This window comes from Mus musculus, chromosome 10, assembly GCF_000001635.26.
Source record: "Mus musculus strain C57BL/6J chromosome 10, GRCm38.p6 C57BL/6J".
Classification (NCBI taxonomy): domain Eukaryota; kingdom Metazoa; phylum Chordata; class Mammalia; order Rodentia; family Muridae; genus Mus; species Mus musculus.
The window spans coordinates 80,294,135-80,321,173 of NC_000076.6; the positions used below are offsets into that span (position 1 = coordinate 80,294,135).

General features: G+C 56.7%; 2 protein-coding genes and 1 long non-coding RNA gene across 10 annotated transcripts; 1 reads left to right on the forward strand and 2 right to left on the reverse strand.

The window, feature by feature from the left end:
- On the reverse strand, nt 1-4,193 carry Gm30682. Of its 2 annotated transcripts, none has more exons than XR_380606.4 (3): nt 2,175-4,193; nt 1,271-1,667; nt 1-1,160 (listed from the first exon to the last, which is right to left on the reverse strand). It is a non-coding gene; the product is annotated as a predicted gene, 30682 (long non-coding RNA). The 2 variants fall into 2 exon arrangements; XR_871874.3 differs by having other exon boundaries at nt 1-851; nt 973-1,667.
- Nucleotides 1,822-24,123, forward strand: Apc2 (APC regulator of WNT signaling pathway 2). 7 transcript variants are annotated; one of them, NM_001372238.1, is made up of 15 exons: nt 1,822-1,919; nt 7,686-7,844; nt 8,003-8,093; nt 8,180-8,360; nt 10,562-10,670; nt 10,770-10,886; nt 11,051-11,128; nt 11,395-11,493; nt 12,000-12,387; nt 12,995-13,090; nt 13,303-13,442; nt 13,798-13,875; nt 14,080-14,196; nt 14,827-15,041; nt 16,899-24,123. In NM_001372238.1, the coding sequence occupies exons 1-15, from the start codon at nt 1,866-1,868 to the stop codon at nt 21,889-21,891; spliced, it is 6,915 nt and encodes a 2,304-aa protein (NP_001359167.1). In that variant the 5' UTR covers nt 1,822-1,865; the 3' UTR covers nt 21,892-24,123. The 7 variants fall into 7 exon arrangements, with proteins under 7 accessions (NP_001359167.1, NP_001359166.1, XP_006513709.1 ...); NM_001372237.1 differs by having other exon boundaries at nt 10,773-10,886; XM_006513646.4 differs by lacking the exon at nt 1,822-1,919 and adding an exon at nt 4,793-5,144.
- Nucleotides 24,121-26,414, reverse strand: 2310011J03Rik (RIKEN cDNA 2310011J03 gene). The gene is made up of 2 exons (NM_025521.3): nt 26,049-26,414; nt 24,121-25,413 (listed from the first exon to the last, which is right to left on the reverse strand). Exons 1-2 carry the CDS (start codon nt 26,176-26,178, stop codon nt 25,214-25,216), a joined length of 330 nt encoding a protein of 109 aa, NP_079797.1. The 5' UTR covers nt 26,179-26,414; the 3' UTR covers nt 24,121-25,213.
- Nucleotides 26,415-27,039: the final 625 nt, after the last annotated feature.

Here is a 27,039-nt window from a genome sequence, read left to right on the forward strand (position 1 = left end):
TCTGGGGATTGGGTTGGTCCCTGTGTGTGGAACCTGGAGCCTTTTGGGTGGCTGTCACAGTCCACCAGAATGAAGGTGAACAGTTACATGTAAGGGGCTCACGTCCATGTCCACGTCATCTCTGCTGCAGTCTCCGCTTTCAAGCTGCCCAGCATGCACGGCAGAGCTGAGCATCAGGAAGGGCAAGGGGCTGCTCCCTGGGTTTGGGTCTTGGGGGGGGGAACTGCAGTGACAGTGGACACACAAGGGGACCTGCTGCAGCCTGCGTAAGGGTGCTTCTTTTACCTGGAGCTTCATTCTGTGACCTGGGATAGCACGTGTTCTGGAAGACCTCAAGCATGTCACCAAAGCCTATGCTGGCAGTGTGACAGGCTTAGCCTCCTACTTGTGGAATGCTGACACAATTGACATCTGCAGTGGAGAGAACCCCTGGCCTGTTTCTAAGGCAGGCTTTCTTTGAGTTCACCAGGCTGGCTTCAGGCCCTGGTGCTGGGACCAATTACAGGCACCATGTTCAGTGGCTTGTTTTCCTTAGTCTGTCGGCCTGGAACTTGCGTCCACCTGCATCTGGCATGCTGAGACTAAAGGCTTGCAGCCTTGTTAGTAAACATTTTCCCTCTGGGAATGTGAGGCAGGGTTTTCTGGAAGCTTCCAGTCCTTCCTGCCAGGGAAACATGTCTCCAGCCTAGCATAGGCTTGGGTGTGCACATATGCAAGTTAGTGACTTTGCCCACGAGGGCCAGAAGTGGGTATGGGATTACCTGGTCACCATGTGGGTGGGTGCAGGGTCCTGGTATAGTACACGTTAACCACGGAGCATCAGTCCCATCCACAGCACCAGGCAGGTGACACTGATAGGGAAAGATCAAATTAGGGCAATAAATAGTTCAAGGGCTCCTAGGCTTCTCCATCAGGCTCCCTGTTCCTGCTCATCATCTAGTGGGAGTTTACCTGGCAGGCTGCCCCACCTACTTTGCACTTCATGAGACACCAGCACCCTTCTCGGTTCAGCTCCTGACAGAAACGGGGGCTAGATGTGCACCAACCCCTCTGCCAGGCAGGTCTGTTCCTCTGCAGTCACTGGGGTCGCCTACTACACACTTCCTCCTGTGGTAGGTAGCTCAGAGTTAACCGGTCAGCATTGATTGCATCCCTGGCACCTGGAACAGATAGTCCCACCTCAGTATCAAGTGGACCACACCCAGTTTTTAATCTGTTTTTTTGTTTTTTGAGACTAGACCAGGATGGTCTCAGATCCACTTGCCTCTACCTTCCAAGTGAGGGGATTAAAGATATCTGTCACTCCACATGGCCAATTTTTAACTTTTTGCTTATTGCTGAGTACCCAAAGACCAGGCTTGTAGACCTGTTTACCCACTGTACAGGGTTGAGCATACAGAATTCCAGTAATGTTCACATGACAGCGTCCACATCCAGCGGATCCCCTCCATGCCCTGTGCCCGGCTCTAAGGCTGGCACCCAGAACATTTTTCTTGAATGACTTGTGAATCTTAGCGGGTATCTGGGCACGCAGGTGACTGACTATCCACAGGCAGATGCATGGTGTCATAGCCACAGGGTGGCGCTTCTAGCTCCCACAAACACGGACTCTGCATGGGTCTCCTCCTCTTCAACGGACCGGTTCCAACACTTAGGGTGCTCCAGGCCTGTTAGATATATGCTTTGTCGCTCTACCCAAAGAGATCCTGTCTTACTTATATTTTCATCTCCAGAGTCTTGGGTCACCCCTCATCAGTGTAGTGACACCCCCTCCCGCCCCTTGTTTTGCGCAGGCGCAATACTCCCGCCCCTTCCATCCCTGCTGTGGAGGGCGGGGCGCGTGCTGTCCGGGCGGCTGCAGCTTCATGGGGCTCTTGGGACTCCTGAGCCTGCTGCACTCAGCCTTCTTTGGGAACCAGGTAGGATGCAGGGAGTCCTGGTCGGAGATGAGGGTGTGGGGAGAGTCAGGTGAGGTCCTGACTGTGGGAATGGCGGCCCCGAGGACAGTAGAGGACACTCAACTGTCAAGCTAGCCAACTTGATGGGTCGGGGGGCCTTCCGTAGTTGCTCTGGAGACAGTTGCCAAGGAAACCTCCTGAGCATGTGCATGGGGCTGAGTTCCCCTCCCTGTACTGCAGCGACCCCTCCCCCGTCCCGCGCAGGCGCAGGTTTACCTTGAGGGAGACTCCTTCAGCAGGAAACCTCATTTCTTTTCCTTTCCTTTCCTTTCCTTTCCTTTCCTTTCCTTTCCTTTCCTTTCCTTTCCTTTCCTTTCCTTTCCTTTCCTTTCCTTTCCTTTCCTTTCCTTTCCTTTCCTTTCCTCTCTTTCCTTTCTTCTGCGGAGACCCTCAGGTCTCTGAAGAACAGAGGGCTGCAGCTGGTGCACACCAAGCTCAGGCTCCAGCCAGGGCAGGATGCAGGCCTCGACCACGCCCTACACACTCGCTAAGCCTCAGTTTCCCTGCGGACATTACTGAGCTAGAGCCTCCCCGCTCAGCATCCATTGACTATGACATTTCAAAGGTTCTGTTCTGAGACTTGCGGTATTGCAGTTCCGATATGTAAGGGGAAACTGAGGCTGGGGCACAGCTGAGCAGTCAAGGTCACATGACTGAGCCAAAGAAAAGCTTGTGTGCTAGGGTTTTTCCGGAGGTCCTGGCTGCGCCATCAGCCTGCTTCCTTCTGGGGAAACTGAGGGCCATTACTCTGGTCCAGCGGCAGCTAACTCCTCCCCATTAGGACTGTGCCCTGTCACCCCGCTCACAGCCATGCCCAAATGATGTGGTCATGCAGCCCGCCTCTGTGCTCACTCCACACCCACTGGAGCCCACTTAGGGGAGGGTGGCTGGCGGGACACCAAGAGGACACCTGCAGTCATCAGAGAGGCCCAGTGACCTCTGCAGTGTCATGGATAGAGGTCCCAGGGTGCGTGGCCCCTTGGGAAGCCTGAAGTGCTCTAGAGTTGGGAGGCACTGGGCTCTGATCAGCAGGTACAGTGTCTCCTGTGTCACTTGAAGGTCAAACCTCAGGTACTTGGTGACTGGGGTGTCTGTGCCTCTTCAGCAAGGAGGGGGACAGGAGTGAGGAATGTTCTAAAGGTTTGGGGCTGAGGGCATCTTGCCCATGGGTCCCCATAGCCTTCCAAGGAGAGAAGGCAGGAGAAGAGCTCTCCTACCCAGAGGCCTGAATGGAGCTGCGGTGTGAATTGGAGCTGAGTACTTCCTAGCCCAAGTCTCAGTTTGTCTGTATGGGAGTGGCCAGTCTTCCCTTCCTTCCACCAGCCCTTGCCTGAGAGGCCCCCGTGAGCTGTGGTTTCCGGGAGGGAACAGAGTAGGCTAAGGATTCCCACCCAAGCTGGACACTGAGGCCAGAGACAGGTATGCCCAAGGGAGGTAGAGGCAGAGCTGAAGCCAAAAGGCTCTGTGCCCCACCTGCACCCCAGCTCCAGGCCTGCTCAACTCTGTGTTGCTATGAGTACCTTCCTTGCTTTCCCAGGCTTGATGGCTTGCCCTGGCTTATCTCATTACACGCCCCCTCCAGGGCTGTGTGGATGCTTCCTATGCCTGGATCACACCCTAGCTTATTTCTCCATGCCTGCCAGGCACCTTGCCCTCCCAGCACCCGAGCTGACTACTAGTGGGCCGTGCCAACTCTTGCTTTCCCCTTTTGTTCGACACAGGGTCTGACCCTAGCACAGGCTGAGCCTAAACTCCATGCAATCCTCCTGCCTCAGTGCTGGGATGACAGACATGGAGAACAGCCTTCCCCAGCTCCAGCAAGAGCCCCTCTGCCACCTCCTTCCTGGGTCAGCAGGGACAGCCCTGTCCAACTCTGGATGTTGCCGTTCAGTCAGCTGGATGCTGCTGTTACTGCAGCTGCAGGTCTATGCTGCGCCTTGGCCGGAAGTCTTTCAGTCCCTGCTGCTCTAGGCATTTACTGCCTAGAGACACTGTGGGATAAGGAGGTCCCTTGGCCAGCCTGTAACACCTTCACGTCCACAGAGGAGCAGGAACTCTATGACTTTTCTGGGTCCCCCGGATAGGAAAATACCACATTAGGCCACATAGCTGCCTCTCCCGCACCAACAACCTTTGTGTCCTGTGAGTGGGGCTGGCAGCCAGGGGACTCTCTCTCTCTCTCTCTCTCTCTCTCTCTCTCTCTCTCTCTCTGTGTGTGTGTGTGTGTGTGTGTGTGTGTGTGTGTGTGTGTGTGCGCACATGCATGCGCATGCAGGCACTCACTAGAAGTGTGGGATCCCCTGGAACCGGAGTTCCAGGCGGCTGTGAGCCACTAGACCTGGCTGTTGGTATCCGAACTTGTGTCCAATGGAGAGGAATGTGCACTGTTAACCACTGAGCCATCTCTCCAGCTCCAGGCTCTGAAGGTTAAGCACCTTCAAGAACCTTCTGCCTATCATGGAGCTGAAGCTGGAGAGAGACTGAAGGGGACATAGAAACAGGGACAGAGACAGAGAGGAACTGTCACAGGAAATGGCAGACCCTGGTACTTGGAGAAAGATGGGAAGAGGTTGCCAATCTCTCCCCGAGTGCCTGCCCATCTCCCAACCTTCCAAGTCCCAGATTACTTGGGACCTCAGGGCATTCTTGGCTTTGCTTGCTCCCAGCCCTTCCTGTCTTGACACTTCCACGCCTGGCAGGTGGATTGAGTGGTCCCCTTCCCCAAGACTTTGGTGTAATATTTATCAGTTTGATGTTTTGCTTGGAGTCTTAGTCCTCGGGGCACCTCCTTTCCCCCTTGGTAAGGAGTTTGCCAATCCCACTGTCCCCCACCCTCACCCCCATCGGCCCCTAAGCTCCAGCAGAGGCCCGATGCTCCACGGTCAGCACGGGTCCCTGCCCCGGGTTGCTATTGGCTGTCGCCATAGCACCAGCTCGTCTTCCCGCGCCGCCATTGGCCCAGGCCCCTGCATCCCGCATCCTCCCCTGCTCGCTTGCAGTGGTCTCGCCCAGCGCCGGAGCGGCAGCGCCGCCTGGCTAGGCCGGGATGCGGCTTTGTCCCTCTGGAACAACCCCCTCTGCCTGTGCTGCCGAGACCCCCGGAGACCTAGACACCCCAGGTCTGGCTTGTAGGCCTAGCCAAGAGGAGGGAGAAGGCCCTGGGCTTTACAGCTACCCCAGACGCAAGTAAGCCGTGCGTCTTCCCTTGGGTGGAGGGCAGGGGCGCGACCTGCCGCGCCCTGTCAGTACGGACTCCAAGGCAGAATAGGAGCTGAGGGGAAACTGAGTCCGGATGAGGCGCTGCGGCTGGTCCTACACACACACACACACACACACACACACACATTCACGGTTCCCACACCGGATTCTTGGGAGATGGTGCATAAGGAATGGAAGAGAGAAGGATGCTGTGCGCCCCAGGGGAATTGCTGTGTGCTCTGGTCTGAGTCTTTTCCTCTCTACTCTGTAGAGGGAACGGGATGACAGGAAGTCAGAGATGCACACCTCTGGGTGTTGTGCCTCCCTCCTCTGAATCGCTCCGTAAACCCACATTCCTTTATTGCTGTTTTCCTGTCATCTGCCGAGGTGGCTTCTTGATGGAAGCTTGGGGCTGGGGATGGAGGCGGCTCTTTCTGTAGGACGATGTAGGTTGTGGGGCTACCGGAGTCAAAGGTGGCCTCGTGTGCAAACCTAAGGACAAGTGAGTGCATCTCTGTCCCCAGCGAATTCCAGTGTGCCTGTGGGGGTCAAGGCTTATCCCGAGGGCATCAGGAGCCATAGTGCAAGGATGGCGTCTTTTGGAGGGGAGTGTGACTTCAGTATATAGCAGGCAAGGAGAGGATGGAGGAGTGGCCTGGTGAGAGGGGTGCAGAATCGAATGCGAATGCACCCAGCCTAGAGGGCTGGTAGCCCTGTGGATTCCGAACAACAGGGTACATTAAAGAAGGGCATCAAATGTGGACTGAGAACGTCGGCACAGGTTGGCATGTGGGGATGGATGTCCGTACCTGCCGAGCCTCATCTGTTTCTTTTGGCTGGGCAGGGCATGGGTGACTTCAGCTCCAACCAGGGCTTAGATTAGATATGAGCCTTGTTCCTAGCTGGGATACCCCGAATTTGGTTTGGGTAGGATTAACATCCTACCCAAAGACAAGCATGAGTAGGTCTCCCTTGGGACCTTCTGTCAGCCCTTGGACCGGCCAGGATTTTCCTCACCCTTCAGGTGGATGCAGAAGGCGTGGAGAGGGGACTGCTTTGTTTGTATTAATTTTTGGTCTTTTGAGACAGAGCCATATGTAGCCCAGGCTAGTCATGAACCCAATATGTAGCCTAAGCTAGGCTTGAATTCTTGATCTTCCTACCACCACCTTCTGAGTGCTGAAACAATGGGTGAGCGCCACCATGCCTGCCTAACTGCCTGGACTTCTGAGCATCCCAGGGTCTGGATTTTGATTATGTCTGTCTTTCCTCCTCCCCCTCTTCTTTCCCACCCCTCAGCCCTGGACCTCAGTTTCCCTTTTGGGGGAACAGCTGTTTTAGGAAGAGAGCAGAAGGCATGGCTAGGTCCACAGCAGGTCCTCTGAGGGGATGGAATGATGAGGGGCTGAGACCCTAGACACTCACTGCTTCCCTCTACCCATGTCCTGGGTGACATCAGGGTAGGCGGGGCTTTCCAGAGAAGAAGGGAAAAAAAGAGCATTAGGTTATGTGTGTTGGGGGTGGGGGGAGCAGGTGTCACCTAAGCAGGGGAGGGGGTGTGGTTGGTTTGGGATGAAGCCTCAAGGCTGGCAAGGAGAGGAAGCTCCTGAGGAGGGAGCAGCCGAGAGGATGAGATGGTGTTACGCACTCCACCGTGCCTCAGGACGAGAGGATGCTATTGGTGGACCTCAGACAAAGGCGGAGGGAGGGGGCTTCCATAGACGGAAGGGAACAAAGACGGAAGGAGGATCAGTCGTGGAGGTCTCAGGATAGCCTTGGAGGGAGAGCCAAGCTGGGGGAGAAGGTGCTGGCCAACTGGACAGAGGGAGGAGGCCGGACAGAGAGAGAAAGAAAAGACAGACAGAAGCACAAAGAATGGGGCTGTGACGGAGCTGAGGGAGGCATGGTATCCAGGCTGGAGGTTGCTGAGCCATGAACAGAGCCACTGGGGACCCTTGCGTGAGTGGAGGGATGTGGGGCCACAGGGGGTCCCGGCCCAGGACACAAACACCTGGGAGGATTGTGGTGAGTCGGGGTCTTCTGCATCGCCCTCCCTTCCTCTTGCCCATCACTCTCTTAGCCAAGGCTGCTCGGCCTTCAGGGTGTTCTGGGCTATCTAGTGACCCCTCCTTCCCAGTGTGTCTGCCCTCCTGTCTGTCTGTCTGTCTGTCTGTCTGCAGTCAGCTTCTCCTGTGTCAGTCTGTGAGCCTGGTGGCCTCCAGGTGGCCCTGCTGACTTAGACTGCCAGGGTGACAGATGTCTGTGTGTCTCTCTGGCTGTCAGTACAGGTATCATAGAGTCTTTCTGTCTGTCCACCCATCAGTTAGCCTTATACACATCAAATAGCCTCCCAGGTTCAATTCCTCCTGTTTCTATGTCTCTCTCAAATGCTGGTTCCCAGGTGACTGGTTGACACTATTCCTGCCTCGAGGGCACACCCAGGATGGGTGGGAGGGCTGGGCTCTGCTCCAGGACTTTCTGAGAGGGAGCCGATGACCAGCACCCACTGTTGTGACCCCTTACCCCCAGGCACTGCAGGAGTTGAAAATGACCAGCTCCATGGCCTCATATGAGCAGCTGGTGCGCCAGGTGGAGGCCCTGAAGGCCGAGAACACTCACTTAAGGCAGGAGCTGAGGGATAACTCTAGCCATCTCTCCAAGCTTGAGACAGAGACTTCTGGAATGAAGGTGAGAGCCTGCATGGAGGGCATGGGTCAGAAAGACAGACACGAAAGCACCGATGTCTTGGGAGGGGTCCTCAAGGCATGTGGACTGCCAGGGTGACAGATGTCTGTGTGTCCAGGCAGCCCTGATGCTCACAGACCTATTCCCTACCATGCCCGCAGGAGGTCCTGAAACACCTCCAGGGCAAGCTGGAGCAGGAGGCGAGAGTGCTCGTGTCTTCCGGGCAGACAGAAGTGTTAGAGCAACTGAAAGGTGAGTGACTTCCAGAACGGCCCATGGCCAGCAGGGATATAGCAAGAGCAGGTCACTGACCTTCACCAGTGCCTCCCTCCCTCCAGCTCTTCAGACTGACATCAGTAGCCTGTACAACCTCAAGTTTCATGCTCCAGCCCTGGGCCCGGAGCCTGCCGCCCGGACTCCAGAGGGAAGCCCAGTGCACGGCTCTGGACCATCCAAGGACAGCTTTGGAGAGCTGAGCCGGGCCACCATCCGCCTGCTGGAAGAACTGGACCAGGAGAGGTGAGAGGGCGTGGGAAAGGACCTGCCCCCAGGGACCTCTGCCCTCGGATTGGGTCGCTGGCAATGACCCCGCCCCCAACCAGCCACACCCACCTCCAGGCTCTTTCACTCATCTCCACTCTATCCCTGTCTGGCTGACCCCAACTGGTGGACAGAGGATATGAGGACATTCCTGGCAAGGGGAAAGGCTCCTGGGAGAGAAGAGCCTCCACCCCCATCTCCGGGGCCGAGACATACAGGCGTCCCTAGGGACAGAGCCGTATCCAAAGTCAGGGCTCAGAAACAGGCCTGACGCCAGAGATCCTCAAGGAGGCCTTTGTTGATAGAAGGACAGAAGCCCAAAAATTCTGGGCCCAGGGCCAGTGGAGGGGGCAGCACCAAAGGGGGCAACCCAGCTCGGCCCCTCTGGGTTGCACGAGGTCACTTGACAAACAGTTTAAGTCCGCTCTGCGGCGCAACTTCTCAGATGAATGCTCTGTAAAATGGAAATAGAACTTTGTTAATTGGTATTGTTTTTCCTTTCTGGATCCCTGACCACATTTATTTCTTTGGGGACACCATAGCACATGTGTGGAAGTCAGAGAACACCAGGAAATCCCGGGAGTCAAACTCAGGGTTCTTAGGTTGCCGACAAATACCTTTGCCCACTCCGATAACTTAGCCTATTTAAACAAAAAATTTAAAGAAAGGGGTCTTGTACTGGGGAGATGGCTCAGCGGTTAAGAGCACTGACTGCTTTTTCAGAGGTCCTGAGTCCAAATCCCAGAAACCACATAAGATCTAATGCCCTCTTCTGGTGTGTATCAAGACAACTACAGTATACTTATATATAATAAATAAATAAATCTTTAAAAAGAAAGGAATAAGGAAAGAGAGAGAGAGGAGAGAGAAAGAGAGAAAGAGAGAAAGAAAGAAAGAAAGAAAGAAAGAAAGAAAGAAAGAAAGAAAGAAAGAAAGAGGTCTCAGCGTACAGTCCAGCAGTCCAGGCTGGTCAGTCTTCTGCCTCAGCCTCCTCAGTGCCTGCCGGGGTGACAGGGTAAATGAAGAGGGACTCTTGAGCCTGACCCCTGGTGTGTACACTGGACATGACAGGTGCTGGAGCACTTCTCGGGTCTTCCTAGGATCTCCTGTTCTTTCCTTTTTAGCTGGTTATTTGTTTATTTTTCAAGATAGGGTTTCTCTGCGTAGCTCTGGCTGTCCTGTAGACCAAGATGGCCTCAAACTCAGAGATCTGTCGTCGGCCTCAGGCTCCCGAGTGCTGAGATTACAGGTGCCACCACCGCCAGGCCAGGCTATTTTATCTTTTTTTTTTTTTTTTTTCAGTCAAGGCTTTCAAGTAGCCCTCAAATTTGCCAAGTAGCCAAGGCTGGTCAAGTTCTCCCACAGTGCTAAGATGGCAGGCACACATCCCCTAGATTGCCGCTTCTAGCTTTTTCCGATTACATTTGTTTGTTTATTTGTTTGTTTTCGAGACAGGGTTCCTTTGTATAGCCCTGGCTGTCCTGGAACTCACTCTGTAGACCAGGCTGGCCTCGAACTCAGAAATCTGCCTGCCTCTGCCTCCCGAGTGCTGGGATTAAAGGCGTGGGCCACCACACCCGGCTCCAATTACATTTATTAACAATTATATTTATTTGTATGTGGTCCAGGGCGACCCGCACAAGTCACTTTCTCTCTTTCCATCATGTGGGTTCTGAAGATGGAGCTTGGGTCATCAGGCTTGGCCACAAGTTTCTTTACCTGATAAGCCATTTCTCTAAACCCTTGTTTGGGACGGGGTTACACTTTGTGGTCAGGGCTGGCCTCAAACTCTGGCTTCAGCTCCCAAGGGGTTGTTTTTTGTTTTGTTTTGTTTTGTTTTCTCTTTCTTTCTTTTTTTTTTAAAGATCTATTTATTGTTATATGTAAGATACTGTAGCTGTCTTCAGACACACCAGAAAAGGACATCAGATCTCATTATGGATGGTTATAAGCCACCATGTGGTTGCTGGGATTTGAACTCAGGACCTTAGGGAGAACAGTCAGTACTCTTAACCACTGAGCCATCTCTCCAGCCCTTGTTTTCTCTTTCTGATCAGCTTTTCTTCACCCACTCAGTTCCTTTCAATGCCCATCTCAGAGCTGGGAGCAGGGGCGGGGAGGGGGGCGGTCGTCCCTGAGAATGCCACCTATGAGGAGGTCCGGTGCATCCCCTCCACCAGATGCTTCCTGCTGAGCGAGATAGAGAAAGAGGAGAAGGAGAAGCTATGGTATTACTCTCAGCTCCAGGGCCTGTCCAAGCGCTTGGATGAGCTGCCGCACGTGGACACGGTGAGCTCCCGGGGCGCACCTAAGGAAGGTTCAGGGATGTGGCGGTGGTAAGGAGGCCGGGTCAGAACGCACCTCATCACAGCCCGTGCCCCCTCCCAGCAGTTTTCGATGCAGATGGATCTGATTCGGCAGCAGCTGGAGTTCGAGGCCCAGCACATCCGCTCGCTGATGGAGGAGCGCTTCGGTACCTCCGACGAGATGGTGCAGCGGGCGCAGGTGCGGGCAGTGCACACCGGGTTTCGGGGAATGGAGGGCAGTGCTGAATGGGAGGAGTCCGCGGCTGGGCGGAGAATTAGGAGGTGGAGTCAGAAATGGGAGGAGCCAAGGCTGGGAGGAGGCGGGGTCAGTCAGGGGCTGACTTTGTGTTCTCTGTTCTCTAGATCCGGGCTTCGCGCTTGGAGCAGATTGACAAGGAGCTGTTGGAAGCCCAGGACCGGGTGCAGCAGACAGAGCCTCAGGTACCAAGACAAGCAGGGGCCAAAGGGGGTGATGACAGATGCCTGTCAACTCAATTGGAGCCGGGCGTGGTGGCACACGCCTTTAATCCCAGCACTCGGGAGGCAGAGGCAGGCAGATTTCTGAGTTCGAGGCCAGCCTGGTCTACAGAGTGAGTTCCAGGACAGCCAGGGCTATACAATGGTATTCCCCTATTCTGGGCCCAGGAAGGGGTCCGCAGCCTGTGCGTGGTGCAGCCTGAACCACCAGGCTGATGTTCTTCCTGCAGGCTCTGCTGGCGGTGAAGCCTGTGGCAGTAGAGGAGGAGCAGGAGGCAGAAGTCCCCACACATCCTGAGGATGGCACCCCTCAGCCTGGCAACAGCAAGGTAAGAAGGGAAAATCTGAAGATGGACTGCCTGTGTCGTGGGCTGGGGGTCCTCAAGCAACCCCCATTGCTAGAAAGACTCTCTGGACTGAGGCTCCCTGTGAGGTGAGAGGTCTTTGTTTCTCTGATACAAAGTTCCACTGTGTAGCCCTGGCTGACCTGGAACTTGCCCTGTATGCCAGGCTGGTTTCAGACTCAAGAGATCCACCTGCCTCTGCCTCCTGAGTGCTGGGACTAAGGAGTCCTACTTAGTGTGGGTGCCCTGAGAGGGCAGGTCATGCTTTGGTGTGGGTGTGGAGGTCAGAGGGCAACTTGCAAGTCCTTTCTCTCCTCCCATTATGTGGGCCCTGGGAATATAATTTGGGTCGTCAGATTCTGTAGCAAGTGCTTTTATCTACTGAGCCATCTTACTGGTCCACAAAGCCACCTACTGAAGGAGTTGTCAATTACAAGTGGTGGTACACAATTCCAGTTGTGAGCCTGCCGTCATCCCGTGTTCCCCTGCAGGTGGAGGTGGTGTTCTGGCTTCTATCTATGTTGGCAACGCGCGACCAGGAAGATACTGCGCGCACACTGCTGGCCATGTCCAGCTCTCCAGAGAGCTGTGTAGCCATGCGCCGCTCGGGCTGTCTGCCACTGCTGCTCCAGATCCTTCATGGCACTGAGGCTGGGTCTGTGGGGCGCGCAGGGATCCCCGGAGCGCCTGGTGCCAAAGATGCACGCATGCGCGCCAATGCGGCCCTGCACAACATCGTTTTCTCCCAGCCGGATCAGGGCCTGGCACGCAAGGAGATGCGTGTGCTGCATGTGCTGGAGCAGATCCGAGCCTACTGCGAGACCTGCTGGGACTGGCTTCAGGCGCGGGACAGCGGGACAGAAAGTGGTACAGGAGACAGTGAGTATGCCTCAACCACAGGACCTGGATAGGCTTGGGACAGGGGACCAACAAAGCCTCGCACCTTCTTACTGTTTCTAGCGGAACCCAAGGGACCTTAAGACAGTGTGGCAAAGGGATGAACAAGAATCTCTACCCCTGACCATGCCCTCAAAACTTCACTGAGAGATTCTATGTGGAATCCCCCTGACCACGTCCCCAGCTCCCTCACTGGGGATTCTAGGCAGGGCTCCACCAAAACCAGGCCTCTAGCTCCTCACTGAGGGATTCTAGGCAGGGGCTGTATTTTTGATCCAGGCCACCAGTCCTCTTTCTTTTGGTCTCACTAATTTATCCAGGCTGGCCTTGAACCTGCCCTATAGCGTAGGCCCTATAAGGTCACAAGGCTTGTGCCACCAGCACTACAGCAAGTTTCTTTGACCTGTACTTGCTATGGAGGTATGTAAGTAGCCGCAGCTCCGTTGCTGTGAGACGTTTGTATAGGAGGCCTTTAGTCAGTGTCTGACGTGCCACAGATTTTGAAGCAGTAGGTACAGCATGAGGAGAGGCAAGGGAGAACATGGGTATCACTCCAGGAGGGAGACTCTAACCTCACGCCTGCCCACAGCTCCTGTCCCAATCGAGCCGCAGATCTGCCAGGCTACCTGTGCAGTGATGAAGCTGTCATTTGACGAAGAATACCGTCGGGCTATGAATGAGCTAGGTGGGTGTCCCATCTAGGGTCCTCTCCTGAGCCTTAGCCACAGCTGTTGGCTGACCTATCTTAATGCCATGAGGTCATTACAGAGGATGGGCGGGACCCTGGGGGCCGCTATAAAGAACTGGGAAGGTAGGTGTGTATGGGATGGGGAGACTGGCCCCTCTGGCCGGTCTCAGTCCTTCCATGACACCTACCTTCCCTTCCCACACCTACAGGGGGGCTGCAGGCTGTGGCAGAACTACTGCAGGTGGACTATGAAATGCACAAGATGACCCGGGACCCACTCAACCTTGCCCTGCGCCGCTACGCTGGCATGACCCTCACCAACCTCACCTTTGGAGACGTTGCCAACAAGGTTCCTAGGGTGGGAAGAGGATGGGCAAGGGTCAGGTACCATCTTGAGGTGTGCCCCACCTAACCTCAGACTGAATATGGTCCTGAGAAGTGGGGGCAGCTATTCCCAGTATACGGATGGGTAGAGCAAGCAGATGATGTGGTCCAGAGTGGGCAGGAGCTGGGAAGGGTTTCTGCTGGGATCACATCCATGCTGGCTCCCTGACCCTCAAGGTCTGGAGAATTGTGACTTCTGGGCTGGCAGAGCCCGAGGCTCACTTTCCTTAGCTGGCCAGTCGGGAGAAGGGAGAGGAAGAGCTGGGGAGTCCCCTGTTCTTACTGCTGTGACCTCAGCTGTTAAATGTCAATCCCAACAGGCCACACTGTGTGCCCGCCGAGGCTGCATGGAAGCCATTGTGGCCCAGCTTGGCTCTGAGAGCGAGGAGCTGCATCAGGTACACAGGGCAGGGGAGAGGCAGGCTTGGCCTGCTTCTCTTGGGTTGGGACGACTACCAGAGGTCTCCATCTGATCACTTCTAAGAAGAATACCCCAAGTTTTGTTATTGGCCATCTTTCAGGGTCACAGTGGGTGGGAGGAAATGACACCTTTGGAACCTGGGCTCTGGGTCCACTGAAGCTGCCCCTCCCACCCTGGTCAGGTTGTTTCCAGTATTCTGCGTAATCTGTCATGGAGGGCAGACATCAACAGCAAGAAGGTGCTGAGGGAGGTTGGCAGCATGACCGCCTTGATGGAATGTGTGCTGCGGGCCTCCAAGGTGAGCATGGGCAGCCTGGAACTGGGGAAACCAAGGTAAACTGGATGAATGAGCCTAGGGCTCCCAGCCTACAGCTCTGAAACCTCCAACCCTACACACCCGCACTGAGGATGGAAGTACAGACATTCATAGAATCCTCACTGCTGAGCCACGCTCCAGCCCCTCACTGGGCGATTCTAGGCTCCACCCTGACCATGCCCCCAGCCCCCTCACTGGGCAATTCTAGTCAGGGGCTCCAATTAAGAGCTACTTTAGCAGCATTTTTTTTGTTTTGTTTTGTTTTGTTTTTTCGAGACAGGGTTTCTCTGTATAGCTTTGGCTGTCCTGGAACTTACTTTGTAGACCAGGCTGGCCCCGAACTCAGAAATCCTCCTGCCTCTGCCTCCTGGTGTGCTGGGATTAAAGACGTGCGCCATCACGCCTGGTTTAGCAGCATTTTTTGATTATTATTCATATTGCAGACATTCCAGGCTGGCCTGGAGTTTGTAATCCTCCTGCCTCAGGCTCCTGAGTGCACAATTCTTCACTACCAGGCTGGGCTGTTGATTCTGTGGAAAATCTTTTGGCCGGAGTGGCGGGTCCACGAGTGGCTACACCCCTCATGCTGACCACTCTTCCCTCCCACCCCAGGAGTCGACCCTAAAGAGTGTGCTCAGTGCTCTGTGGAACCTGTCAGCACACAGCACAGAGAACAAGGCAGCCATCTGCCAGGTAGATGGTGCACTGGGTTTCCTGGTGAGCACCCTCACATACCGTTGCCAAGGGAACTCCCTGGCAGTCATCGAGAGTGGCGGTGGGATCCTGCGCAACGTGTCAAGCCTCATTGCCACACGGGAGGACTACAGGTCAGCTCCCATCACGATCCACCCAAATCACAGAGGCCGGGAATGGGAGATGGTGGGGGAGCAGTGGCTGCTCTTGCAGAGAACCTGGGTTTGGTTGTCAGCACTGCATGGTGACACACAAACACCCTTAACTCCAGTTCCACGGGATCCTGTGCCCTCTTCTTACATCCGTGGGCACCAGGCACACATGTGGCACACAGACAAACATCCAGGCATAACAACCATACACAGAGTATAACATAAACCACATTACTAGATAATGTTCATAATAAGGCAGACGTGGCAGGGCGTGATCCCCATCCCAGCACCCGGGAAGCAGAGAGAGGATGCCCTACAAGTCTAAGGCCAGCCTGGTTTCTAGCAAGTTCTAGGCCAGTCAGGACTGTCAAATGAGATCTTTCCTCAAGGCCAGGTATGGTGTGTGTCTCAGTAACTGTCCATATGTGCCACTTTGTTCCCAGCACTCGGGGGTGGGCGGCTCACCACATGTGACTTCAGTTCCAGGGCCCTGCCACTCCCTTCTGCTGCTGGTGGGCACTTCACACATGGTGCACAGACAGACACACACCCGTACACATGAAATAAAATGACAGGAATTTTAAAGTTGGGCTGAAGAGATGGCTCAGTGGTTAAGAGCACTGACTGCTCTTCCAAAGGTCCTGAGTTCAGTTCCCAGCAACCACATGGTGTCTCACAACCATCTGTAATGGGATCTGATGTCCTCTTCTGGTGCATCTTATACATAAAATCATAAAATAAATAAATAATTTTTTTTTTGGTTTTTTGAGACCCCTAGCTGTCTTGGAACTCATTCTGTAGACCAGGCTTGCCTCAAACTCAGAAATCTGCCTGTCTCTGCCTCCCAAGTGCTGGGATTAAAGGTGTGCGACACCACTGCCCAGAAAATAAATCTTTTTAAAAAAATACTTTTAAAATTAAGTCTTAAAAACAAATGAGCCGGGCGTGGTGGCACACACCTTTAATCCCAGCACTTGGGAGGCAGAGACAGGCGGATTTTGGAGTCCGAGGCCATCCTGGTCTATAGAGTGAGTTTCAGGACAGCGAGGGCTACACAGAGAAACCTTGTCTCGAAAAACAAAAAAGTCTTAAAAACAAACCAAATATATAACCCAGATATGGAGGTACAGGACACACACCTATAAACCTGGCACAGGAAAGCCACCTTCAGCTAGCTATGGAGTTTAAAGTTAGCCTCGGCTTGCTCAGACCCTTCCTCAAAACAAAACAAACCCAAACAGCTGCGGGGAATCACGCAGCGCGGCTGGGAAAGCTTACGGTATAGCTATTTTATTTTTTTCTCAAATTCACACCTAAAGGATGGACATTTTAATCTGCTATAGAGGTTCTAGTCTTGTGTGGTGGGCGGGGCGTGTAGGGGCATGGCTAAGCCTTGCTAGCAAGCTGGGGTCGTTCAGCTAGTGGGGGTAAAGTGGAGGTGGGCATGGTTGAGCACAGGCTTGACAGGTCGGTATGGACCGGGCGGGGCGGGGCGGGGCGGGGCAAGCCAAGGGGCATAGCGAGGCAGTGTTGTGATTGGCTGAGCGGGGTCATCACAGGCAGGGGTGAACCTGATTTACTTGGTTGGCTAAGAGTTCAGCAAGGTAGAGGTGAGTATAGCGGAGATGGGGATATGGGTGGGCATGACTGAACAAAGGGCATAGCTAGGCTAGAGGAGTGGCTGAGTCAGGCAAGCATGGCTGGGCTGGGGCTGCTGGGCTGGGGACCTTGGGAGAGGAGCTCTCATGTAGGGTGTGGCAGGAATGGCAGTGTGATGTGGATGGTGAGCACTGCAGGACTGGAGTAAAGCCCACCTTTTTTTCCTCTGGGTTTCCCCAGGCAGGTGCTCCGTGACCACAACTGCCTGCAGACACTGCTGCAGCACCTCACATCACACAGTTTGACCATCGTGAGCAATGCCTGTGGCACCCTCTGGAACCTGTCTGCCCGCAGCCCCCGCGATCAGGAACTGTTGTGGGACCTGGGGGCCGTGGGCATGCTACGCAACCTCGTCCACTCCAAACACAAGATGATCGCCATGGGTAGTGCTGCTGCTCTGCGGAACCTGCTAGCCCACCGACCCGCCAAGTATCAGGCCGCAGCCATGGCTGTCTCCCCAGGCACCTGCGTGCCCAGTCTTTACGTCCGCAAGCAGAGGGCTCTGGAAGCTGAGTTGGACACTCGGCACCTGGTGCATGCACTCGGTCACTTAGAGAAGCAGAGTCTGCCTGAGGCAGAGACCACTTCAAAGAAGCCCCTGCCACCCCTCCGCCACCTGGACGGGCTGGTGCAGGACTATGCCTCTGATTCTGGCTGCTTTGACGATGATGATGCACCATCCCTGGCTGCTGCTGCCACCACAGCTGAGCCCGCCAGCCCAGCAGTGATGTCTATGTTCCTTGGCGGTCCCTTCCTTCAGGGCCAGGCACTGGCCCGCACCCCACCTGCCCGCCAGGGTGGCCTAGAAGCCGAGAAGGAGGCTGGTGGGGAGGCAGCTGTGGCTGCCAAGGCCAAGGCCAAGCTGGCGTTGGCTGTGGCTCGGATCGACAGATTGGTGGAGGACATCTCTGCCCTGCACACCTCATCAGACGACAGCTTCAGTCTCAGCTCGGGGGACCCTGGGCAGGAGGCGCCAAGGGAGGGCCGTGCTCAGTCCTGCTCTCCATGCCGGGGCACTGAGGGTGGGAGGCGTGAGGCTGGCAGCCGGGCGCACCCTCTTTTGAGGCTCAAGGCAGCCCACACTAGCCTCTCTAATGATAGCTTGAACAGCGGTAGCACCAGCGATGGCTACTGTACCCGGGAACACATGACGCCTTGCCCGCTGGCTGCACTGGCCGAGCACCGTGATGACCCTGTGCGCGGACAGACTCGGCCCAGCCGACTGGACCTGGACCTTCCCAGCCGGGCTGAGCTTCCTGCCCGGGACACAGCAGCCACCGATGCCCGAGTGCGCACAATCAAGTTATCCCCAACCTATCAGCATGTTCCACTGCTGGATGGGGCCGCTGGGGCAGGTGTTCGACCCCTGGTTGGGCCGGGAACCTCCCCGGGGGCTCGGAAACAGGCATGGATACCTGCAGACAGCCTGAGCAAAGTCCCTGAGAAACTGGTGGCCTCTCCACTGCCCATAGCTAGCAAGGTGCTGCAGAAGCTGGTCGCACAGGATGGGCCGATGTCCCTCTCCAGGTGCAGCTCTCTGTCCTCTCTATCTTCCACGGGCCATGCTGTCCCCAGCCAGGCAGAGAACCTTGACAGCGATTCATCCCTGGAGGGGCTTGAGGAGGCTGGTCCTGGTGAGGCCGAGCTGGGCAGGGCGTGGCGAGCATCCGGGTCCACCTCTCTTCCGGTGTCCATCCCAGCCCCGCAGCGGGGGCGCAGTAGAGGTCTTGGGGTGGAGGATGCAACACCATCCAGCTCATCTGAGAACTGCGTCCAGGAGACGCCTTTGGTCCTGAGCCGTTGTAGTTCCGTGAGCTCCCTGGGCAGCTTCGAGAGCCGCTCCATTGCCAGCTCCATCCCCAGTGACCCGTGCAGCGGGCTGGGCAGTGGCACAGTGAGTCCCAGCGAGCTGCCAGACAGCCCCGGGCAGACGATGCCACCGAGCCGCAGCAAGACGCCACCGGCACCTCCTGGGCAGCCTGAGACCAGCCAGTTCAGCCTGCAGTGGGAAAGCTATGTGAAGCGCTTCCTAGACATCGCAGACTGTCGAGAAAGATGCCAGCCGCCCTCGGAGCTGGACGCGGGCAGCGTTCGCTTCACAGTGGAGAAGCCAGATGAGAATTTCTCCTGCGCCTCCAGCCTCAGTGCACTGGCCCTTCATGAGCTGTATGTCCAGCAGGATGTGGAGCTGCGTCTGAGGCCACCTGCCTGCCCAGAGCGTGCGGTGGGTGGTGGGGGCCACCGTCGGAGGGACGAGGCTGCCAGCCGCCTGGATGGTCCAGCACCAGCTGGTTCTAGGGCTCGGTCAGCAACTGATAAAGAACTGGAGGCTTTGCGTGAATGCCTGGGGGCAGCCATGCCCGCCCGGCTCCGCAAGGTGGCCTCGGCCTTGGTGCCTGGCCGCCGCTCATTGCCAGTCCCTGTGTACATGTTAGTGCCCGCCCCGGCTCGGGGTGATGACTCGGGCACGGACTCCGCAGAGGGCACACCCGTTAACTTTTCCAGTGCAGCCTCGCTCAGTGACGAGACCTTACAGGGACCCTCCAGGGACAAGCCAGCCGGGCCTGGGGACAGGCAGAAACCTACAGGCCGAGCTGCCCCTGCCAGGCAGACCCGATCTCACCGGCCCAAAGCAGCAGGCGCTGGTAAGAGCACAGAACACACCCGGGGGCCCTGTAGGAACCGGGCAGGATTGGAGCTACCACTCAGCAGGCCCCAGAGTGCTCGGTCCAACAGGGATAGCTCATGCCAGACCCGGACCCGCGGAGATGGTGCCCTGCAGTCGCTATGCCTCACAACACCCACAGAGGAAGCTGTGTACTGCTTCTATGACTCTGATGAGGAACCACCAGCCACTGCACCACCACCTCGGCGGGCATCCGCCATCCCACGGGCTCTAAAGCGCGAGAAACCGGCAGGCAGAAAGGAGACTCCATCCAGGGCAGCCCAGCCTGCCACACTCCCTGTGAGAGCCCAACCCAGACTGATCGTGGATGAGACCCCGCCCTGCTATTCCCTGACTTCCTCAGCTAGTTCCCTCAGTGAGCCTGAGGCCCCTGAACAGCCGGCCAACCATGCTCGAGGCCCGGAGCAGGGTAGTAAACAGGACAGCTCTCCTAGCCCAAGGGCAGAAGAGGAACTTCTGCAGAGATGTATCAGCTTGGCCATGCCCAGGCGCCGGACCCAGGTGCCTGGCTCACGGCGTCGCAAGCCCAGAGCCTTGAGGTCAGACATAAGGCCCACTGAGATAACCCAGAAATGCCAGGAGGAGGTGGCTGGCTCCGATCCAGCCTCTGACCTAGACAGTGTGGAGTGGCAGGCTATCCAAGAGGGCGCAAACTCCATTGTCACATGGCTGCATCAGGCAGCGGCCAAAGCCAGCCTGGAAGCATCTTCTGAGTCTGACTCCCTCTTGTCTTTGGTGTCCGGGGTGTCAGCAGGCTCCACCCTCCAGCCCTCCAAGCTCAGGAAAGGGCGAAAGCCTGCAGCAGAGGCTGGAGGTGCCTGGCGTCCTGAGAAACGGGGCACAACTTCCACTAAGATCAATGGGAGTCCCCGGCTACCTAACGGTCCTGAGAAGGCAAAGGGTACCCAGAAAATGATGGCAGGGGAGTCAACCATGCTCCGGGGACGGACAGTGATCTACTCAGCCGGCCCAGCCTCCCGCACTCAGTCCAAAGGTATTTCTGGACCTTGTACCACACCTAAGAAGACAGGGACATCTGGTACCACTCAGCCAGAAACTGTCACCAAAGCCCCCAGCCCTGAGCAACAACGTTCACGGAGCCTCCACCGACCGGGCAAGATCTCTGAGCTGGCAGCTTTGCGCCACCCGCCCAGGAGTGCCACTCCTCCAGCCCGCCTCGCCAAGACCCCGTCCTCAAGCTCTTCACAGACCTCTCCAGCATCCCAGCCCCTGCCTAGGCGGTCCCCTCTGGCCACTCCCACAGGAGGACCTCTGCCTGGCCCTGGGGGGTCCCTGGTGCCCAAGTCACCAGCACGGGCCCTTCTGGCTAAGCAACACAAGACCCAGAAGTCACCTGTGCGGATCCCATTCATGCAAAGGCCAGCCAGGCGAGTGCCACCTCCACTGGCCAGGCCATCCCCAGAACCTGGCTCTAGGGGCCGAGCTGGGGCTGAGGGTACTCCTGGGGCACGTGGCAGCCGCCTGGGCCTGGTGCGTATGGCTTCAGCTCGCTCCAGTGGCAGCGAGTCCTCGGATCGCTCAGGCTTCCGAAGACAGCTGACTTTCATCAAGGAATCCCCAGGTCTCCTTCGGCGTCGCAGATCAGAGCTGTCCTCTGCGGACTCCACGGCCTCCACCTCCCAGGCTGCTTCGCCCCGCCGTGGACGGCCTGCACTCCCTGCTGTCTTTCTCTGCTCCTCTCGTTGCGATGAGCTGCGGGTATCCCCACGGCAGCCCCTGGCAGCACAGAGGTCCCCACAGGCCAAGCCAGGTCTCGCCCCACGTGCGCCCAGACGCACCAGCTCTGAGAGCCCCTCACGCCTGCCTGTGCGGGCGAGCCCTGGACGGCCTGAGACAGTCAAGCGGTACGCATCCCTGCCACATATTAGTGTGTCCCGCAGGTCCGATAGCGCTGTCTCTGTGCCCACCACCCAGGCCAATGCCACTCGCCGGGGAAGTGATGGCGAGGCCAGGCCGCTGCCCAGGGTAGCTCCTCCGGGTACGACCTGGCGTCGAATCAAAGATGAAGATGTCCCCCACATCCTGCGCAGCACACTGCCTGCCACTGCCCTGCCTCTCAGGGTCTCGTCACCCGAAGACAGCCCCGCTGGAACTCCACAGCGCAAGACCAGTGACGCAGTGGTGCAAACAGAGGACGTGGCCACTTCTAAGACCAACTCTAGCACGTCACCTAGCCTGGAGAGCAGGGATCCGCCACAGGCCCCTGCCAGCGGCCCTGTGGCTCCCCAGGGCAGCGATGTGGATGGACCAGTACTCACCAAGCCTCCTGCCTCAGCGCCCTTCCCCCATGAGGGTCTGAGTGCTGTCATAGCAGGCTTTCCCACCAGCAGGCATGGCTCCCCCAGCAGGGCTGCACGGGTTCCCCCCTTCAACTATGTGCCCAGCCCTATGGCAGCGGCCACAATGGCCAGTGACTCCGCAGTGGAGAAAGCCCCGGTCTCCTCTCCAGCCAGTCTCCTGGAGTAGTAGGTATAGGCCTGAATCTGGAACTTTCTCTCCTCACCCTGTGGCCCAGGCTGGCTGCGCGTGGGCCTGCTCTCTAAATGCTCTGAGTAGGCGCATCTATGTCCTCAGAGCCGCTGTCCAGCTCGTACCTCTGCACCTTAGGGCCAGTCCGTGCTTCTATGCCGTGGGCTCGAGGGAATCGGCTATAGACTGGCCGCAGGGCACACACAGCCCCATTTTCTGAAGTTGGCCTGGGAAGGGGTAGACAGCCGATCTCTGAGAGCCACTAGCTGTGGGCCCATGCAGGACCTGCCCTGAGCTGCACCCAGCGGGAGGGTGGGTGGACCTGGCTTCTAGGGAGATGACTGAGCTTGCCTGCCTGAGGTGGGCACAGGCTGGGGGGTAGGGCAGTGAGCCTCTGCTTGGCAGCTGGGGCTGCCTCAGCCCTGCACTGTGGAAGCCTGTAATTAGCGCTGGGGTAATTGGTTAATAATGACTCTGCCAGGGGTGTTTGCCTTCTCCGAGGCGGGCTGAAGAGTGCTTGGCGAGGGACTGTAGATAAGCTGCTCCCAGCATTCGTCATGGCCGCTGAGAGATTGCCAAGGGCAAACAGCCCTCTTGACATAAAACCTGTGGATCAGCCGACACTATGTCCCTTTACTGACAGGAGGGACTCTAATTCCAAGGACAAGCTGGCTAGGCTCTGCGGGGGCCCAGGAGTCAGCCAGCATCCCTGAAGTGAGGCGGGCCCGTCTGTGCGAGCCTGGTCCTTCCCAGGCCTGCCTGTTTTATGATGCAGGTGTTAGGACCAGATCAGATCTCGTGCCTCAGTCACAGCCTGGAATCACAATGGAGGCTTGGTGACAGTGTGGGGCGCCTGGAGCTGCTACAGGGCAGGGATCCAGGTGGAGAGTGGGATCCAGACCTAAGGTAGCCAAGCCTTCAAGGACCTGGGCCGTGGGTCTGCGTGTGTCAATCACAGGGACCCGGGACAGAGTGAGGACTCAGCTCGGTCTTTCCACAGAGAGCCAACAACATCTCTACTGTGGAATGCCAGGCTGCTCCTGGTAAGGGGCCCTATAGCCACGGCCATCTGCATGAGCTGCCCCCAGAGAAGGGACCGTCCCTTGAGCTGGCCTCAAGTCCCTCTTCTGAGATGAGGGAAGTGGCTTTGAGAATGGGGTGGGGCGGGAGGCCTCGGGAGGGACGATGACACTGCTGTCCTCTTCCCCATGGGTCCCTTTTATGGCGGGAAGCCGAGAGCCAAGCATGCTGCCTCACAGGGGCAGGCTGATGACTAGGGGCCACCACGTGTGGGCTACCCCTATCATGATACCCGTCCAGTGCTTTGAAAGCCCACAGTCTAAGCAATGCCTGATGTTTCCTTGTCTGGGGGGCTCTGGCCCTAACTGTTGGGGTCAGTGTCATAGCAGAAACTCCAGACACCAACTGCTCAATGCCAGGACCTTGCCTGCCAGCCAGGGCTGCTGGCCTACAGGTGACTGGTAGGGAGGGGAAAGGGAAGGCCCTTTTCAGAACAGAGCCAAGTGGCTCTAGGAGACCCTCTCAAACCTCAGAGGCATCCCAGGATGACCCTGAACTGGGGTTGTAGACTGAGCCTGTGCACCACACACTGTGGGAGCCCAGGTAGCCAGCATGCTGCTCTGTGCCTCAGTTTCCCCATGTGGGCCGTGGGGAGGACTCAGAGTAGAGCAGCAGAGATGTCTGGGCTGTGGTACCAGCATGCAAGGGCCATCTTTCTCCCAGCCACCTCCTCCCATCCTGCCAGCCTTGGGGGCCCAGCAGCCACATTTGCCTTCTTCACCCCAGACAGTGGGGGACACAGGACACAGTGTGACATCCAGCCCAGGGTAGGCAAGAGCTGACGAGCCCTTAGATTCAGAGCAGGAGGGGTCTGCTAGCCGCCAGGCTGCCGATGGCTGCTAGCGCTCTGAGCTGGACACCAGTGGTCTACCGGAGACTAACCACTGGGTGCTTGACCAGGGCATCATGCCTACCAGTTACCTCACTGTGTGTGTGTGTGTGTCTGTCGCTGTCCCTGGCCAATGTCACCCCTTGCTCATACCTGGTCAGTGTGTCCTCTGCTGCCATACCGTCTCCCGCCCTGTTCTACTACAGTGTTACACTTCTGTACATACTGACCCCCGACCCCCCACGCAGACCCCCGAGTGGACACCCTGCCTGGCTTCTGATTCTTGTTCATATCTTTAATAAAGCGAGCCACTCCATCGATCTGTAGCTTCATCTTTATCACTGGCTCTGGGGGGGGGGGGTCGTTCCAAGACCTTCTTCTACAGCTCTGTTCAACCCCAGAAGGTGTTTCTGAGCTCCCCACTGACTCGACAGCGTGTCACATCCCCACATGCTGGAGCCGAGGTTGACTGAGGTTCAGCCAAGCTGTACCTGGCCATCAGCCACTGGTCATTTGTGGTGGAGGTGTCATGGTGGAGGTGGGGACCAGGAGTCCAAGCTGCACTGGTCAGGGCAAGTTGGACCCCGTGACCGCCAGGAATGTGGAGTGTCAGGAATGATGTAGCCACAAGCTAAGGCCACTTCTGACAAAACAGTTCCAGCCAGCTTGGGACCCAAGGAGGCAGGTGTGGTAGCTAGCGCCTGAGCTGCCAAGGGGTGGCAGGGGGCTTGGGTACCCAGTGATCTAGCCTGGCTTAAGGGAGAACTGTGTTCAGGCATCAAACATCTTTAATCTTCCAGAACTAAAGTCCAGCCACCCCAAGAGTGGTGGGTCTTCTGCAAGAAGGCAAACTAAACCCCAGATCCAGAAGGGGCAACATTCACCACACACAGGGACCTGGCCTTTGAGTTCCTCTTGGACCCCTGGGCTCCCCAGAATGGAAACTCCCTTGATGAGTCTCCCCGGCCCCAGGGAGAACTGAGAAGGCAGTGTAGCCCTAGAGGGCCTGAGCCAGGCTCTATGAAGCGTGCAGCTAGCCCATTCTCTCAACCAAGATGCCAGTGGCTGGCCTGCTGTGGATGCTGGGGATGAAGACCTTCACTGCCCAGGGTGACATGGGACAGAAGAGCACACCGGTCACTATGGGGCAGACTGGCTTTGAGCCCCGACCTGCAATCAAGTCCTTGATGCAATTTAGGCCAGTGTCCCCATAATGAGGAGGTGGCCATGTCCCTAAGTCCCATCATGAATTAGAGGCCATTAAGGATGGAAGAGGGAACAAAGCTGCTAGCTGGCAAGGTGGGCCACTGGGTCTCCCCGGGCCAGGGTTGGGACAGCAAATGTTGACCCAGAGCCTCTGGTTGCTAGGTGCCCAGGCCTGGACCAAGGACATCAGGTGTAACTTCGGCTCTAGGAGGTGGCTGAAGTCACCTGGCTGATATCCTGTTCCAGCCGCTGACCAGCTTGCCGAAGGCCATCGAACTTCTGTCTCAGAGCTTCCCCCGCCTGCCGCAGCCTCTCATTCATAGCCACGTAGGCCCGGCTCTGTTGGTAGATCTGCTCCTGCTGGATCTCAGAGTCCTCAGCCCTTGGGGATGGGTCTGGGGGGTCTGAAGAGAAGAAACAGTGTCACCATCCCCAGGCCTGACATCCACCAACCCAGAGGCAAGAGGATCAGTGGTTCAAGGTCATCCTTGGCTACATGGTGAGTTCGAGGCCAGCCTGGGCTATATAGGCCTATTAGGCACTAGAAAACAAGACTCAGTTTCAGGTTTTGGTGTCATGGAGAGGACAGGACACCTCCAGCCACCCTGGCCTGCCGTTCTACCCAGGACTGCCTGGATTCCTGGATCCTAGGCCAGGAGTCGCAGATATGGCCCCTGCAAGTACTCTGGCCCCCCATTAATTTGTAGGAGCAGCTGGCCACGCCCCTCTGAGACAAGGTCTTGAACTCACAGCAATCCTCTTGCCCTAGACCCGGGTTGGCAGCACTTTCAACTTTTTTTTGTTTTTGTTTTTCGAGACAAGGTTTCTCTGTGTAGCCCTGGCTGTCCTGGAACTCAGTCTGTAGACCAGGCTGGCCTCGAACTCAAAAATCCGCCTGCCTCTGCCTCCCAAGAGTTCGGAGCACTTTCAATTTTATTTCTGATGATCTTTCTTTGCAGGGGAAGAGAAGGGCAGGGACAAAAAAGATTCGTCCCTGCAGTCGGTTTGCTCCCCACTCGGGAGTCTCACGTTCTCCTACCTTCCGGGGCCAGGGCAGTGAAAACAGGATCTTGAGCGGGTGCCCCTCGCACGTCCTCCAGGATCTGCTCCACCGTGGGAGGCGCGGGGCGAGTGGGCAGTACCACGCGTTTCTTCGCCTTGGAGTTCATCTTGTAGGTGGAGCGCGCGCTAACTGGGGGTCCACTTTCGGCTCGGCCCGCCCACCTCGCGAACTCCTACGCACCCCTTACAGACCTGCGCCGAGGTCCCTACCCCGTCTCGCTTTCCCTCCTCCCGGAACCTCGGAGTTTGGCTCGATCTCCGCGCCAGTTTGCTCTTGGAACACCCCGCTGCCTATCTTCGTTCCAAGAACCTAGGCGGCCGCCACCGCTTCCGCTTCCTGCTTGAACGCCACTACGTTCCGGCACTTCCGGTCCACTCCAGCGCCACGCCTCGCGAAACCCCTCCCCCGTCTTAAAGAGCCCTAAGCCTAGATGCTCCTAGTTGCTATCCAGTAAGATCAGAAGGAACTCTGCCCTCCTTCACCGCGTGTGGTGGGAGGAAAGGGGTGAACGTGATTTCGAGAGTAATCAGTGTACAACCATTGCCAGGTACACAGTGGGCGCTCAATAAATGCTGGATGGAACCTAGCCACAGGCTTTGCTTCCTTGTGGTAGACCTTTAACTCAGTACTTTAATCTCAGTACTGTGAGGCAGAGGCAGGCAGACCTCTGTGAGTTCAAGATCATCTTGGTCAATATGGGGAATCCCAGAACAGCCAGGACTACACAGTGAGACCCTGTCTCAAAAGAGCAGTGGGAAAGCCGGGCAGTGGTGGCGCACGCCTTTAATCCCAGCACTCGGGAGGCAGAGGCAGGTAGATTTTTGAGGCCAGCCTGGTCTACAAAGTGAGTTCCAGGACAGCCAGGGCTAAACAGAGAAATCCTGTCTCGAAAAACCAAAAAAAAAAAAAAAAAAAAAAAAAAACCAGTGGGGGATGGGGGAGCGAGCTAGCTTCCTGTTCATGGCTG